The sequence below is a fragment of the Salvelinus alpinus genome, chromosome 2, assembly GCF_045679555.1.
Source record: "Salvelinus alpinus chromosome 2, SLU_Salpinus.1, whole genome shotgun sequence".
Classification (NCBI taxonomy): domain Eukaryota; kingdom Metazoa; phylum Chordata; class Actinopteri; order Salmoniformes; family Salmonidae; genus Salvelinus; species Salvelinus alpinus.
Window position 1 is genome coordinate 70,562,559 of NC_092087.1, and position 14,657 is coordinate 70,577,215.

Here is a 14,657-nt window from a genome sequence, read left to right on the forward strand (position 1 = left end):
GGGTGGCGAGAGAACTGGGTGATGGGGCCTGCAACAAGGCTGCGGACGGGGTTATCCACAGGCTTGTGGGACTTTAGAACAGCCTTAACTGAATAAGAAGCTAGTCCCTTACATCCTGGGGTGTTGATGGGCAGAGTTCTGTATGAGAGGTGTAGTGGAGGTCTGGCTGATCGTCCCTGCAAAGAGACTGCAAAAGGGTTTTTTCACTGGCTTCTGGGCCGTAGAGAAAGCCTCAACTGAATAAGAAGCCTTCCTCTTATTCAGACGAGGATTAGACGAACTAACGGGGTCTGGAGAAACGAATGTAGTGCTGGGGGGGATCTGATTGGATCTGTGTGGGGATTGTGAAGGGTTTTTCTACAGGCTTCTGGAATCCAAAGCACAGCTTCGACTGAATAAGGAACATTTCTCTTGCCGCATGTAGAGTTTAGGGGTGGATCACGAGGGTGGATAGAGTCTGGAGGAACTAATGTAGTTGTGGGGGGATCTGGTTGGGTCTGTGAGGTCTGGCTGATAGAGGCTGCCAAGAAGCTGCGGAAGGGTTTTTCCAGGGGCCTATGGGACCCAAGCACAGCCTCAACTGAATAAGAAACCGGTTCCTTAAAGCCAGAGTTTGGGGGAGGATCAGGAGACTGAACGGACTCTGTAGGAGGGGCAATTTCCTTCTCCACGACCACAGCTGACACTTCATTCTGACACACGGGGGTACTTTCCTCAGCATGTGGCTCAGAGGGGCATGAGCTGTTGTAAAAGTTTGGCCTGAAATCCAGACAAATGTAGCCAATCAATAAAACACTAATGAATAACGTTGATTTACTATCAAGTGTAAAATGTAAAGCTCAACCACATACATACACTACCATGCTAACATACCAATGTGGTGCGGGGGCCTTTCTATTCTAATACACCACTGTGGTGCGGGGGGCTTACTATTCTAATACACCACTGTGGTGCGGGGGGGCTTACTATTCTAATACACCACTGTGGTGCGGGGGGGCTTACTATTCTAATACACCACTGTGGTGCGGGGGGGCTTACTATTCTAATATACCACTGTGGTGCGGGGGGGCTTACTATTCTAATACACCACTGTGGTGCGGGGGGGCTTACTATTCTAATATACCACTGTGGTGCGGGGGGGCTTACTATTCTAATACACCAATGTGGTGCGGGGGGGCTTACTATTCTAATACACCACTGTGGTGCGGGGGGGGCTTACTATTCTAATATACCACTGTGGTGCGGGGGGCTTACTATTCTAATACACCACTGTGGTGCGGGGGGCTTACTATTCTAATACACCACTGTGGTGCGGGGGGGCTTACTATTCTAATACACCACTGTGGTGCGGGGGGGCTTACTATTCTAATACACCACTGTGGTGCGGGGGGCTTACTATTCTAATACACCACTGTGGTGCGGGGGGGCTTACTATTCTAATACACCACTGTGGTGCGGGGGGCTTACTATTCTAATATACCACTGTGGTGCGGGGGGGCTTACTATTCTAATATACCACTGTGGTGCAGGGGGAGCTTACTATTCTAATACACCACTGTGGTGCGGGGGGGCTTACTATTCTAATACACCACTGTGGTGCGGGGGGGCTTACTATTCTAATACACCACTGTGGTGCGGGGGGCTTACTATCCTAATACACCACTGTGGTGCGGGGGGGCTTACTATTCTAATACACCACTGTGGTGCGGGGGGCTTACTATTCTAATATACCACTGTGGTGCGGGGGGGCTTACTATTCTAATACACCACTGTGGTGCGGGGGGGCTTACTATTCTAATACACCACTGTGGTGCGGGGGGGCTTACTATTCTAATATACCACTGTGGGGCGGGGGGCTTACTATTCTAATACACCAATGTGGTGCGGGGGGGCTTACTATTCTAATACACCAATGTGGTGCGGGGGGGCTTACTATTCTAATATACCACTGTGGTGCGGGGGGCTTACTATTCTAATACACCAATGTGGTGCGGGGGGCTTACTATTCTAATACACCACTGTGGTGCGGGGGGGCTTACTATTCTAATACACCAATGTGGTGCGGGGGGGCTTACTATTCTAATACACCACTGTGGTGCGGGGGGCTTACTATTCTAATACACCACTGTGGTGCGGGGGGCTTACTATTCTAATACACCACTGTGGTGCGGGGGGGCTTACTATTCTAATACACCACTGTGGTGCGGGGGGCTTACTATTCTAATATACCACTGTGGTGCGGGGGGGCTTACTATTCCAATACACCACTGTGGTGCGGGGGGGCTTACTATTCTAATACACCACTGTGGTGCGGGGGGGCTTACTATTCTAATACACCAATGGTGCGGGGGGCTTACTATTCTAATACACCACTGTGGTGCGGGGGGCTTACTATTCTAATACACCACTGTGGTGCGGGGGGCTTACTATTCTAATACACCACTGTGGTGCGGGGGGGCTTACTATTCTAATACACCAATGTGGTGCGGGGGGGCTTACTATTCTAATACACCACTGTGGTGCGGGGGGGCTTACTATTCTAATACACCAATGTGGTGCGGGGGGGCTTACTATTCCAATACACCACTGTGGTGCGGGGGAGCTTACTATTCCAATACACCACTGTGGTGCAGGGGGGCTTACTATTCTAATACACCACTGTCGTGTGGGGGGATTACTATTCTAATACACCACTGTGGTGCGGGGGGCTTACTATTCTAATACATTACTGTGGTGTGGGCTAGTAAAACAAGGAAAATACTCCAGCGTGAGGACATTTCTCAGGTTCCGATGAGGACTTAAGCTATTATAAGCTTAGGGTTTAGGGTTACAATTAGGATTAAGGGCTAGGGAAAATGAATGAAAATACATTTTCGGTCCCCACAAGGACAGTAAAAGAAACGTGTGCACTTGCATTCTTAACCTTAGGGGATTCAAGAATATGTCAATGACAGGCTTTGTCTCCTCAGCTGTCGCCGACTCCTTTGTGACCACTGGCTCCTCCTTGGATGGAGGATGGAAGAACTTGCAGGGGAAACTCTGTGGGTACTTGGTCAAGGAAATAAAGAAAAAACATCTGCATCTACCCCTACGGCAGCCATTTTGTTGTTAAGTTATTATTTTGTGATCAAATTTGAAGTTTTTCACAAACAAGAGGTAGAAGGACAGATACACAAGGAAACAGTACTAAAAACAGAGTACAGTCATTTCCCCCCCTCACCCACCCAGTGGCAACCACTACATAAGGGACATTTAGAATAAGCTGAGAAAAGGATATTGTGCATGTATATGCAGCTCTCTCCTTTCTAACAGGATTCCTGGACGTAGAATTTACACACTTCGTTGATCGAGTAGTTGACTTCCAGAGCATGTTCTAACTGGCAGTCATCACCTTGCAAAACAAAATAAGTTGTTGGGGTCTCTATACAAATGGGTCAGGCCACTGACAGTATTTACTGTAAAAGTCAACATAAACATACCTGACTATCATTTCAATATATTGGGTTTAGGTTCAATGACAAGTGCCCATTAATATTGTTACAATTTCTAATCATAAAATACAGAAACCTGCCTTGATGTACTTTCCCCTGAGGAAATTTCGACAGATTAACCTTCCGTCAATCTCCAAACCATTCTGGTCTTTGAATTCCTTTGTCATGTTCTTCTTCCCCTTTCCAGTCAAAGTTTCCTGGAAGAGGTTGGAATCAGCTGTGAAAATGTATATTAGACTGAAATCACTGACTTGGGAACCTTTGCTGTAACCGAGCACATCGTAAAGCTACAAATGACATTTCTATGGATATTGACAAGGAAGTACGCATGATTTCATTTTGAATTACCAGTGTTAAACGTACATCATTTGGGAACTGTCGTCCACCTCTACGTGACCGGTCAGTGCCTCGCTTTGACCAATCACCTCTTCTGAGAAAACCGCCCCTCTTGTCACAGCCCCGGCCTCTATTGCTCCACTCTCCACCCCTGTTGGAACCACCTCCACCCCTGTTGGAGAAGTCTCTGGGCTGGTTAGTTCCGTGTCCACCCAGTCCGGTAAAATCCCCACCCCTCCTGGCAGTTTCCCCCTCTGCCCTGGTTGTCAAGTCTCTGCTGCTGAGGCTCCCGTCCTTTCTTCTCGTTTACACCTTGAACATCCTTGTTCTGATCAGGATCTGTGGAACAAGTTAAATGAAATTAAAATCCTACACTCCTTTTAAAGTCTGAATGCATTGTTAATAGTAAAAGGGTTAATCCATAAAAACCCACCCTTCTCTGTAGCATGACCTGGGCATGCACCCTCCTTGCTATCACTGTAGAAGTCCAGGTCTCTACTGAAGTCAAAGCCTGGTTGCTCGAAATCACACTTCACCATGTTGTAGTCTCGGGCCACAGAGTCAAAGTCTTTATAAGATTGTGATGGGCATTTATGAAGCTTACTTTTCTTGGCCTGCTCCTGCAGAAAAACACAAAAAGTGTAACGTTATAACATAAAATCAAAAGGAAAGGGGCAATACCAAATGGTAATGATTTGTGGCCTATTTCTATACCAACTTTTTAATCTACAGTAGGGCTCGCCAACCACGTTCCTGGAGAGCTACCGTTCTGTAGGTTGTCACCCCAACCGTAATCTGGCGCAGCTCAATCTAATAATTAGCTGGTTGATAAACTGAATCAGGTTAGTTACAACTGGGATAGGAGCGAAAACCTACAGGAGAGTATCGCTCCAGGAACAGGGTTGGAGAGGCCTGATCTACAGGTATGTGGTGTGCAATTCGCCTATTAGTATAAAGCACTGCACAAACGCAAGATAGGCCCATGTTAGTTAGGCTTATGTCAATGTTTAGCAAAATAACTTCTCCATTCTGAATTGTCCTATTCAGCATCTGTTTAGTACATGACAAGTTCACCTGTTGGTCCCCTTTTTCCTCTTCCTGGGGCCACTCTGTTGACCCCTTTGCAATGGCCACTTTCTGGACTGGGCATCCCTTTCGTTCTCCTCCAGTTTAACTGGTTCCAGTTGCCTTTCATCCCTTTGAAATCTGAGAAATTGGATACAATCAATTCTCACAGTTGGCTATGTACTCCAATTCAAAGCTGAAACACTTGACTAAGTTAGTTAGCTAGTTACATTAATCCAGCATAGTATAAGAGAGACAGTAGAAATATTTACTACTTGTATTATAGTAACTTACCTATCTCTCGGCTCACAAGGCGCCGTGTCAAATTCTTTGTTTGGAAGACTTGAAAAAAGTATTCTGAATGCCATGTTGCTGACGTACACTGTTGTGTCGGGTAGGCCTACTCGTCTCCTCAAAATAGAAATGAGTGATTATTCATTCATGACCACTACAAAATGTTTCTAGGTCATAGTTATATACTGCAGTAGCTAGCCAGGTAGCTTGCTAACGGCTTAAAACAGTAGCTAGCCAATGCTCACTGCAGACAACGTTGCATGTGCGTGTTGGCTCGTGCACCTGCACCACTCTATCTTGACGCTCGCGCACTTCACTTGCAAGCGGTTCGTCATGTTAGATGAGCGAACAGCACAAATATGTTTCCATGACAAGTACTCCCAAAATATAATTTCGATTACGAAGCCAGTGCTATCACCAAACAAACAACTCACCAGAGAACCTTATGTACTTTCTGTATTGATTTGTTGTTAATAAAAAAAACATGAGTAACACACAACAAAAAAATCACCAGAGAAAGACATGACGTTTTCCTTGCTTACTTCCGAGCACGTGTGCACTACGTCGCCGCCTACGTGCCACTGCCAACTGCGTTCCTTCGGGAGTGGTACTGATCGAAGTGCACGTTCTTCAGCACACTAGAACATGTTGAAAGATAATTATCAGTCGTATTCATGACACCATTAAGTGTCTGGGCCAAGCTTTGCCTATGTTATCTTTGAATTTGTTGAATAAGTCATGTCTAGTAATGCAGTGCATTGATTCTTTTTCTAACCATCATTTGTGTGAAGTACAATTAGTTAGTTGACTGTTTCATGCCATAATCACCAGTCTATTGTCATAGTCAAAACACTGAGACCAATATGATTACAATGAAGCACATTAGCATTACTAACAGATAAATATAGCACACCTTGGGCACCTTTAAAACATAAATACAATCTAGATAGGAGCTGACCTTCGTTCCTCCACAGTGGAGGCTGTCCCGGTGTCTAGCTCAAAGTCCAGGTCTGGGTGCCGGTTGACGCGACAGAGTTGTCTTGTTCCCTCTCTCTGTGTTTGTGCTTCTCTCATTCATCCAGCTGAACTCTGTGGATCATCAACGCTGTGTCCCTAGCTGTCCCTTTGCTTCTCTGAACCTCAATATGACACACTGGGCCTCCCTTGCTCTCCTTCTGGTTTTGGGCCTCTCCATCCAGGGGACCCTCTCCCAGGACGCTGAGGAACTTGCACCAGTGGACCCAAGCCAGGCCCCTGTCGACCCCTCCCAGGCAGAGGATGAGGACGAGTGGGGACTGAACTCTGTTAGAGGAGGCTTTGAAGCCGTCAATGGATACTTTGACTCCATGCTGGAGCTTATGGGCGGACGCGATGGAGTGTGCCAGTACCGCTGTCGATATGGTAAGAACATGATCAACTCCTCTGGCTAGCCTATCATACATGTATCATATGCGTGGCATGCCAACGATAGTCAGAGGAGTTAGCTAAACAAGCCCATCTAGATCTAGACCAGGCTTGTGATTAGTTAGCCGAGATATTCTGTTTTGTACAGAACGCTTCCATGTGATCCTAAATTCAAATTGTGTAATGATTATCCGGCAGGTAGAGATCCATTATAGATTAGGGAGATGGTACACAATGAAGATAAACCTGGACATTAAGATTTTCTGAAGTCTTAACACAGCCTCATGTTAAAGCCATTCAAACTCTTAAATGCAAGAACACTGTATAACTGATTAGGGAGAGCTTATACCTGGAATTAATTTGACATTACTAATAACCTTTATCACCTCACATCTGATAATGCACCTTAGTCAGTGGACTATGAGCAAGGAGAGATAGCTGGCAGAGCTGGCAGAGGTGTCATGAGGTAAAGTGTGAAATACTCAGCGATTCACAGCTAGGCTGTAGTCTTCACCATTGATATCATATGTCCATGGACTTTACCTGTATTGACCATGGACCCTGTTTTGGTTACCACCATTTATGAACTGATAATCTTCCCCAACAACGTCTGTTGTCTGACATATAAGTTACGGCCATCCAACCTCCCATTGGGCACACACTGGTTGAATCAACGTTGTTTCCACATCATGTAACTTAAATTACGTTGAACCAATGTGGATTAGACTTTGAATTGACATCTGTGCCCAGTGGGCTCCCTTTGCTGGGTTGGTCAATCAAGTGTGGATGGCGATCAAGGTTGGGTTCCGTTCCAGTTCAAGTCAATTCAGTCAATTTATGAAGTAAACAGAAATTCCAGTTCCTATTTTCCTCATTGGATTTTAAAAACATAAAAGTGGAATTAAAATATTCCTCATGGCATTTCTTGAGTTGAAGGGAACTAATGTCTCTAACATTCTTTCTACCTCAGGTAAAGCTGCTCTTCCTCGCCCTGACTACCAGATGCAGGAGCCCAACGGATGCAGTGCCTACTTCCTAGGCCTTCCTGTACCCAATAGTGTATGCATATATAGATTATTGGAAACACACGCGCACACACACATTAATGCTCAGCGAAACATTTCCACAATCAAGTATTTTTATAGAACGCAAATCAAAATAGTACATTGGTCATACAACTCCAATAATATACAGATTGAACAGTACACATTCACTGAGTTTACAAAACATTAGGAACACTATGATCCATTATTGATGTCACTTGTTAAATCCACTTCAATCAGTGTAGATGAAGGGGAGGAGGCAGGTTAAAGAAGGATTTTTAAGCTTTGAGACAATTGAGCTATGGATTGTTTATGAGTGCTTTTCAGACCGGGAATGGGCAAGACAAAAGATGTAAGTGCCTTTGAACAGGGTATGAGTACTAGGTGCCTGGCGCACTGGTTTGAGTGTGTCAAGAACTGCAATGCTGCCGGGTTTTTAAACGCTCAACAGTTTCCTGTGTGTATCAAGAATAGTCCACCACTCAAAGGACATCCAGCCAAAGGACATGAGCATTGGAGTCATCATGGGCCAGCATTCCTATGGGACGCTTTCGACACCCTGTAGAGTCCATGCCCGACAAATGGAGGCTGTTTTGAGGGCAAAAGGTGGTGCAACTCAATATTAGGAAGGTGTTCTTAATGTTTTGTACACTCAGTGTATAACACCATCATAGCGCACATGCACACTCACCATCCTTGTCCTGTTCCATAAAGGTTGATCTGGGTATCCCTGCCATGACTAAGTGCTGCAACCAGCTGGATATGTGTTACGACACCTGCGGCTCCAACAAGTACCGCTGCGACTCCAAGTTCCGCTGGTGTCTCCACAGCATCTGCTCTGACCTCAAGAAGAGCCTGGGCTTCATGTCAAAGGTCGAAGGTCAGTCAACCTGATGCAGTGTACATGGAAAGTTCCACAGTCTAACAAGTGTAGAAGCCGTCAAGCCCTTGATTCCTCAACTCTCTCTCAAAGTCCATTGCAGGAGGCTCCAACGTCCCTCCCCTCAAACTTTCTCCAATGAACTTTGAGGGGGTGCAAGGAATTAAGGAAAAACCTAAGATCTGACAGCTTGTACACATTCATACAGAGCCACAGATTACACCTACAGCCCTATACCTGAACTTCATTGCCCTTTCATCAGGCCTATTGATATTTTGCTCAAGATGTTTAAATAGGCCAGTAATTAACTCTCATCCCCATGTCCCTCTTTACCTTCTAGCCTGTGAGACGGTAGCAGACACCCTGTTCAACACAGTCTGGACTCTGGGCTGCAGGCCCTACATGAACAGCCAGAGGGAAGCCTGCCTCTGTGAAGGAGAGGAGAGGGATGAGCTTTAAATTAGGGTTATAGACACACACACACACACACACACACACACAGACAGCTCTCCTATTCACCAAGTAACATGGGATACGTCACTCCAAATGACTGCTGGAGATGCGACTTGGCTATTTGTGTAATTTATTTGGTGTGTTTAACTTTGTTTTGTTTAACAGAACAAGTGCTGTATATTTGCAACAACTGTTGGGTTTATTTTTTAAATCTGCAAAAAAACATGTACTACAATCCAATCTTGTATTTGTCTTCTTGAGTTGTGGAAAATCTGAGAATGCCATGTGCTTCAGACTGCATCTCTTCCTGAAAACAGGGGAACACAGAATGCACACAAATCTGAAGTTTAAACTATACAAATATACTGTACATGAACTTACAAAGATGACTGCCACATTATCTTCTATTAAGTTCAAATGTGTTTTATGTCTCACCATAACTTAATTCATGATTTAAAAAAATTATTTGCCCCATTAGGTAGAAATTATACATTACTCCACACTTATCCCTGAGATACAAAGACATCAGTTTATTGAGTTAAATATATACAACGTGAAACAGGACAGGTTCTATAGAAATGGAATCTTGGAATAAAAAAAGTCAGTTTCCTGGCTTTTAGAACTAAAACAACCTCCTGGTACTGCCCATGCCATAATAACATAAAAGCAATCTGAACATACAGTACACTGAAAAGCTTCAATATGAATCCTCAAAGGATATGGCCAGAAGACAAATCCTAGGGTAGTAGTACTATACTGAACAAAAATGTAATAGCATCATGCAACAATTTCTAAGAGTTCATATAAGGAAATAAGTCAATTGAAATAAATTCATTAGGCCCTAACTGATGGATTTCACATGACTGGGCAGGGGTGATTTCCTGGGCCACAGCAAGGCCCAGGAAATCAGAAAGATTTTTCCCCCACAAAAGGGCTTTATTACAGACAAAAATGCTCCACAGCACCCCCCACGTTGTCTGCGGTTGTGAGGCCGGTTGGACGTACTGCTAAATTCTCTGGCAACAGCTCTGGTGGACATTCCTGCAGTCTGCATCCCAACTGCACGCTTCCTCAAAACTTCAGACATCTGTGGCATTGTGTTGTGTGACAAAACTGTACATTTTAAAGTGGCTTTTTATTGTCCTCTGTACAAGGTGCAACTGTGTAACGATCATGCTGTTTAATCAGCTTCTTTATATGACACAACTGTCAGGTGGATGGATTATCTTGGCAAAGGAGAAAAGCTCACTAACAAGGACGTAAACAAATGTGTGCACAAAACTCAGCACTTTACATGTTGCGTTTATATTTTTGTTCAGTGTAGAAATCTAGAAATATTCTGGTGGTAGAATGCAATCTGGTGGAAAAACGACCAAATTGTCATACTTGAGTAAAGATACCTTAATAGAAAATGACTCAAGTAAAAGTCACTCAATAAATACTACTTGAGTAAAAAGTCTTAAAAGTATTTGGGTTTTAAATATACATAAGTATCAAAAGTAAATGTAATTGCTAAAATATACTTAAGTATCAAAAGTAAAAATTCTAATTCCTTATATTAAGCAAACCAGACGGCACAATGTGTTTTCTTAATTTACGGATAGCCAGGAGCACACTCCAACACTCAGGCATAAATTACAAATGAAGCATGTTTTTAGTGAGTCCGTCAGATCAGAGGCAGTAGAGATGACCAGGGATGTTCTCTTGAAAAGTGTGTGAATTAGACCATTTTCCTGTCCTTCTACGTATTCAAAATGTAAGTGCTTTTGGAGGTCAGGGAAAATGTATTGAGTAAAAAGTATATTCTTTTTCTTTAGGAATGTAGTGAAGTAAATGTAAAAGTTGTCAAAAATATAAATAGTAAAGTACAGATACCCCAAAAATCTACTCATCGGCCAGTTTATTTGGTACACCACCCCATTTATCGATCCCATTTATGGATCGCTCTTACTGAAAGTGAGTCACGTGACTGTGACTCACTATATAAAGCAGGCAGACAGGGATCAAGGCATTCAGTTACTGTTCGGTTGAACATCAGAATGGGGGAAAACGAGTGACCTAAGTGACTTTAAGCATGTTATGATCGTCGGTGCCAGACGCTCCTGTATCTCAGAAACGGCCACCTTCCTGGGCTTTTCACGCACAACAGTGTCTAGGGTTTACTGAGAATGGTGCGTCAAACAAAAAACATCCATTCTGTGGCAGTCCTGTTGGCGAAAACAGCTTGTTGATGAGAGAGTTCGAATGAGAATGGCAAGAATCGTGCAAGCTAACAGGCGGGCCACAAACAGACAAATAATGATGGGGTACAGCAGTGGTGTGCCAAACAGCATCTCGGAACGTACAACTCGTCAATCCTTGTCACGGATGGGCTATTGCAGCAGACGACCACACCGGGTTCCACTCCTATCAGCTAAAAACAAGAAGAAGTGGCTCCAGTGGGAACGTGATCACCAAGACTGGACAATCGAGGAGTGGAAAAACATTGCCTGGAGCATGACAGCAAGTTCAGTTTACTTGAGTGGCCTGCATAGTCCCCAGACCTCAACCCAATACAGCATCTTTGGGATGAGATGGAATGGGCTATTCGCAGCATGAATGTATCACTGTCCAATCTGCAGGAACTGCGTGATGCCATCGCGTCAGCATGAACCAACATCCCTGTGGAACGTTTCAGACAACTTGTAGAAAGCCCCCAAAAATGTAGGCTGTTCTGGAGGAAAAGGAGGGTCCGACCCGGTATGTACCTAATAAACTGGCCAGTGAGTGTATATTAGATAAGGAGAATGTTAGCCAAACGGATGTCCACAGGGTCTGGATGGGTCAGCAGCAGGTTCGAGGGGGATGTGAGCTCATGATGTACTGTGAAGATCAGCAGAAAAGAAGACGTGTGATGAATGATTTGACAAGCGTGTTATTGCATAAGTGTCACAAATAAAAGACTATGGGTATTATCAGTGACATGTTACTTTTTAAGGTGTGATATGAACACACATTCATTGATATGAAACATATGTTGTATTTCAAGCTGTTTTACCTACAACAGCCGCCCTTTCAGGTTATGTTGGGGCTTCTGTTGGGGCTTCTTTTAAATGTGTTGATCTCTGCTTCATCTTCAGGTTGAACTCGGCAAGCTGGGAAAAAACTACAGAATTATTGTCTTTAAAAAGGCTTTGTCATATTGATATATTAAATCCTCACTATTTAATTTGTAGAAATCAAGAGGGACATATATCAAGGTTTTGGTGTTTCTGCCACTCTCTGTGGATGAAATGTATTAACATTTAGAATAGACGCAGACATGCATTCTTCATAGCCAATAGAAGACATCACAAGTTAGGGAAGTTCCTTCATAGCAAAGACAGTACTTTGATTCTTTAGAGCAAATGTAGTCTCAAACTCTAAATGTCACAAAACGTTTCCTTTAATTTCGCCTTCATCTCTTCGTCTGTCCTTTTCTGCTCGGTCTCCCAGTCAGGCTTTTTCTCAGCCTCTGGTTCGGAGGGCAAATAGGTCCGTTGCAGCCACATTCGCCACAGCGTCTGCAAACAGTCTCTGCCATTCTGTCAATGATTTGTCCTCTGCTTCTGGCTCTGTCTTGGGCTCTGGTTCAGAGGGGACCTCAAGGCCTTTTGCAAGCGCTTCCGCCAAACGCAATTTCCACCTTGTCATATAGGTTCTGTTTACCCTCATGGATAAACCTTGGTTGTATATACCTCCTTTTTCTTCCAGTGTTTTCTCTTTTCTCCATTTTCTATTTTGGGATCCTGTTCTAGAGGGTGCCTCAGAATCCTTTGTAGCCACCGGAGGGACCACAGAATGCAGTTTCGCCCCTACTATGACTGCTTCTCCTTCTGGCTCCTTCTTTGTACCTGGCTCAGAGGGGGGCTCCTTGGCAGCCACCTGAGGAGTTTCTTTAAGCAGCCTTAATTCTTGTATATTTTTGCGATGCCTCAAATTCATCTTATAGCGTTGCCTCTTTAGATGCGTGTTTATACTCAACTGGTTAAGTCCGACAGTCCAAGTCTGGGCCACACAGTCTCTATGCCCTGTTCAGGGATGGGTCTGTATCCTGCACTTGTACATCCATGTTTGTGAACTGGGGGTTTCCAGTGGCCTGTGTGTATGCCTGGAAAAACGTTTCTGAAGTGCCATTACAGTAATAAGGCGGGCAGTTGGGGTAGAGTGGATACCCAAGGGGGTTAGGGAGGAGGGGCATGTTACCATGTGGCATTGTAGCAGGGGAAATGGTACCAGGGGGAAAGCTACACCTTGGAGGGAAGGTGCTGGCATAGTGGCTGCTGTGGTATGCCATGTACTTAGAGTACTGCACTGAGTAGGTTGCCATCAAAGATGCATGAGGGTGTGTGGGATCGTTGGAGTTTGGGTAAAGCCCCAGGAAGCTTTCTTTGTCGCCATCCCAGTCTTTGCCTCGCTCCCACTATCTCTATATCTATCCAGGTCTCTGGTACTACAGCGTCTGTCTCTCTCTCTGATCTGTCCCAGTCTCTCTGTCCTGGTCTCTGGTGCTAGAGCGTCTGTCTCTCTCTCTGTTTCTCACAGATTGCCCCCGTCTCTCTCTCTCTGTCCTGGTCTCTGGTGCTAGAGCATCTGTCTCTGTTTCTCTCAGATCTGCCCCCATCTTTCTCTCTGTCCTGGTCTCTGGTGCTAGAGCATCTGTCTCTCTCTCTGTTTCTCACAGATTGCCCCCGTCTCTCTCTCTCTGTCCTGGTCTCTGGTGCTAGAGCATCTGTATCTCTCTCTCTGTTTCTCTCAGATCTGCCCCCGTCTCTCTCTCTATCCTGGTCTCTGGTGCTAGAGCGTTTGTATTCTGCGGTCCACCGATGGCAAGGGGGGGCTGGAGTTGGAGCTATCTGACAACAAGGAAATACTGTGACATTTGCTTGAGCATGCTCTCTCCTCTTTATCTTTCCCTTTCTCCTCTTCCTCTTTGTTTATCTTTCTCGCTCTCCTTCTTGCTCTCCTTCTCTTTCTCAACCTCCCACACACTTTCTTTCTTGCCCCCCTTCTTCTCCTGGTCTCTCTTCTTCCCATACAATCTCTCCTGGGTCCTGTCGTTCAGTCGACCCAACTCCTCAACCCCCAGATCCAGCCCAATTGTCTGCAGCAGGCTCTGGATCCGTTCGTACTTCTGCTCATCCTCAGGCCTCATTTTCCTCAACAGGTGGAGACTTGGACTTATGCCTCCCTTTCCTCAACAGGTGGAGACTTTGGCTTTTTGTTTTTTAAATGTGTATGCTGGTCCGCTTCCTTAAGAGTGAGGTGACTCTCAAAACACAATTGATCCCAGATATGCTACATAGTACATACCTCCGTATTCACCGTGGGATTGCGTCGCTGCTCCAATAAAGCCACTTTGAGTTTCAGAGGATGCTCCTCTTCATGTACGTCCAGGGTAAGGTTGTCCTTCACTATGCTGTCTTTGCGCAGGATGGACTCGTTCATCCGTTCCACAAAGCTTTTGACCACTTTGGGAGAATGGAGAACAAGCTTGGTAGGGACCTGCTGGTCAGCAGCCTGCTGGAGTAAATTGAGGAAAATATTGAAAGTACCAATACCACCAGTATCAGAGAATTAAACAAACAATTCTGACCAAAAAGAAAAACATTTGATTGTGAAACCATTCAATTTTGAGATGGGGTGAAATCCAAAGTTGTGCTATATATTCAT

At 44.8% G+C, this 14,657-nt stretch overlaps 1 protein-coding gene and 1 long non-coding RNA gene across 10 annotated transcripts; one reads left to right on the forward strand and one right to left on the reverse strand.

The window, feature by feature from the left end:
* Nucleotides 1–3,279: 3,279 nt before the first annotated feature.
* Nucleotides 3,280–6,109, reverse strand: LOC139567593 (uncharacterized). 9 transcript variants are annotated; one of them, XR_011673435.1, is made up of 6 exons: nucleotides 5,621–6,109; nucleotides 5,187–5,300; nucleotides 4,902–5,033; nucleotides 4,261–4,447; nucleotides 3,855–4,166; nucleotides 3,280–3,708 (listed from the first exon to the last, which is right to left on the reverse strand). It is a non-coding gene; the product is annotated as an uncharacterized lncRNA (long non-coding RNA). The 9 variants fall into 9 exon arrangements; XR_011673434.1 differs by having other exon boundaries at nucleotides 5,187–5,303; XR_011673438.1 differs by having other exon boundaries at nucleotides 3,280–3,391; nucleotides 3,572–3,688; nucleotides 5,187–6,109.
* An 88-nt stretch (nucleotides 6,110–6,197) lies between these two features.
* LOC139567591 (group XIIB secretory phospholipase A2-like protein) lies at nucleotides 6,198–9,206 on the forward strand. Its single transcript, XM_071388959.1, has 4 exons — nucleotides 6,198–6,587; nucleotides 7,561–7,649; nucleotides 8,348–8,513; nucleotides 8,854–9,206. The coding sequence occupies exons 1-4, from the start codon at nucleotides 6,332–6,334 to the stop codon at nucleotides 8,970–8,972; spliced, it is 630 nt and encodes a 209-aa protein (XP_071245060.1). The 5' UTR covers nucleotides 6,198–6,331; the 3' UTR covers nucleotides 8,973–9,206.
* The last annotated feature ends 5,451 nt before the right edge of the window (nucleotides 9,207–14,657 follow it).

Coding starts and splice junctions, on each gene's coding strand:
- LOC139567591 (XM_071388959.1), top strand. CDS start 6,332: ATGACACACTGGGCCTCCCTTGCTCTCCTTCTGGTTTTGGGCCTCTCC. Junction 6,588..7,560: donor CCAGTACCGCTGTCGATATG/GTAAGAACATGA, acceptor TTTCTACCTCAG/GTAAAGCTGCTCTTCCTCGC. Junction 8,514..8,853: donor CTTCATGTCAAAGGTCGAAG/GTCAGTCAACCT, acceptor TTTACCTTCTAG/CCTGTGAGACGGTAGCAGAC.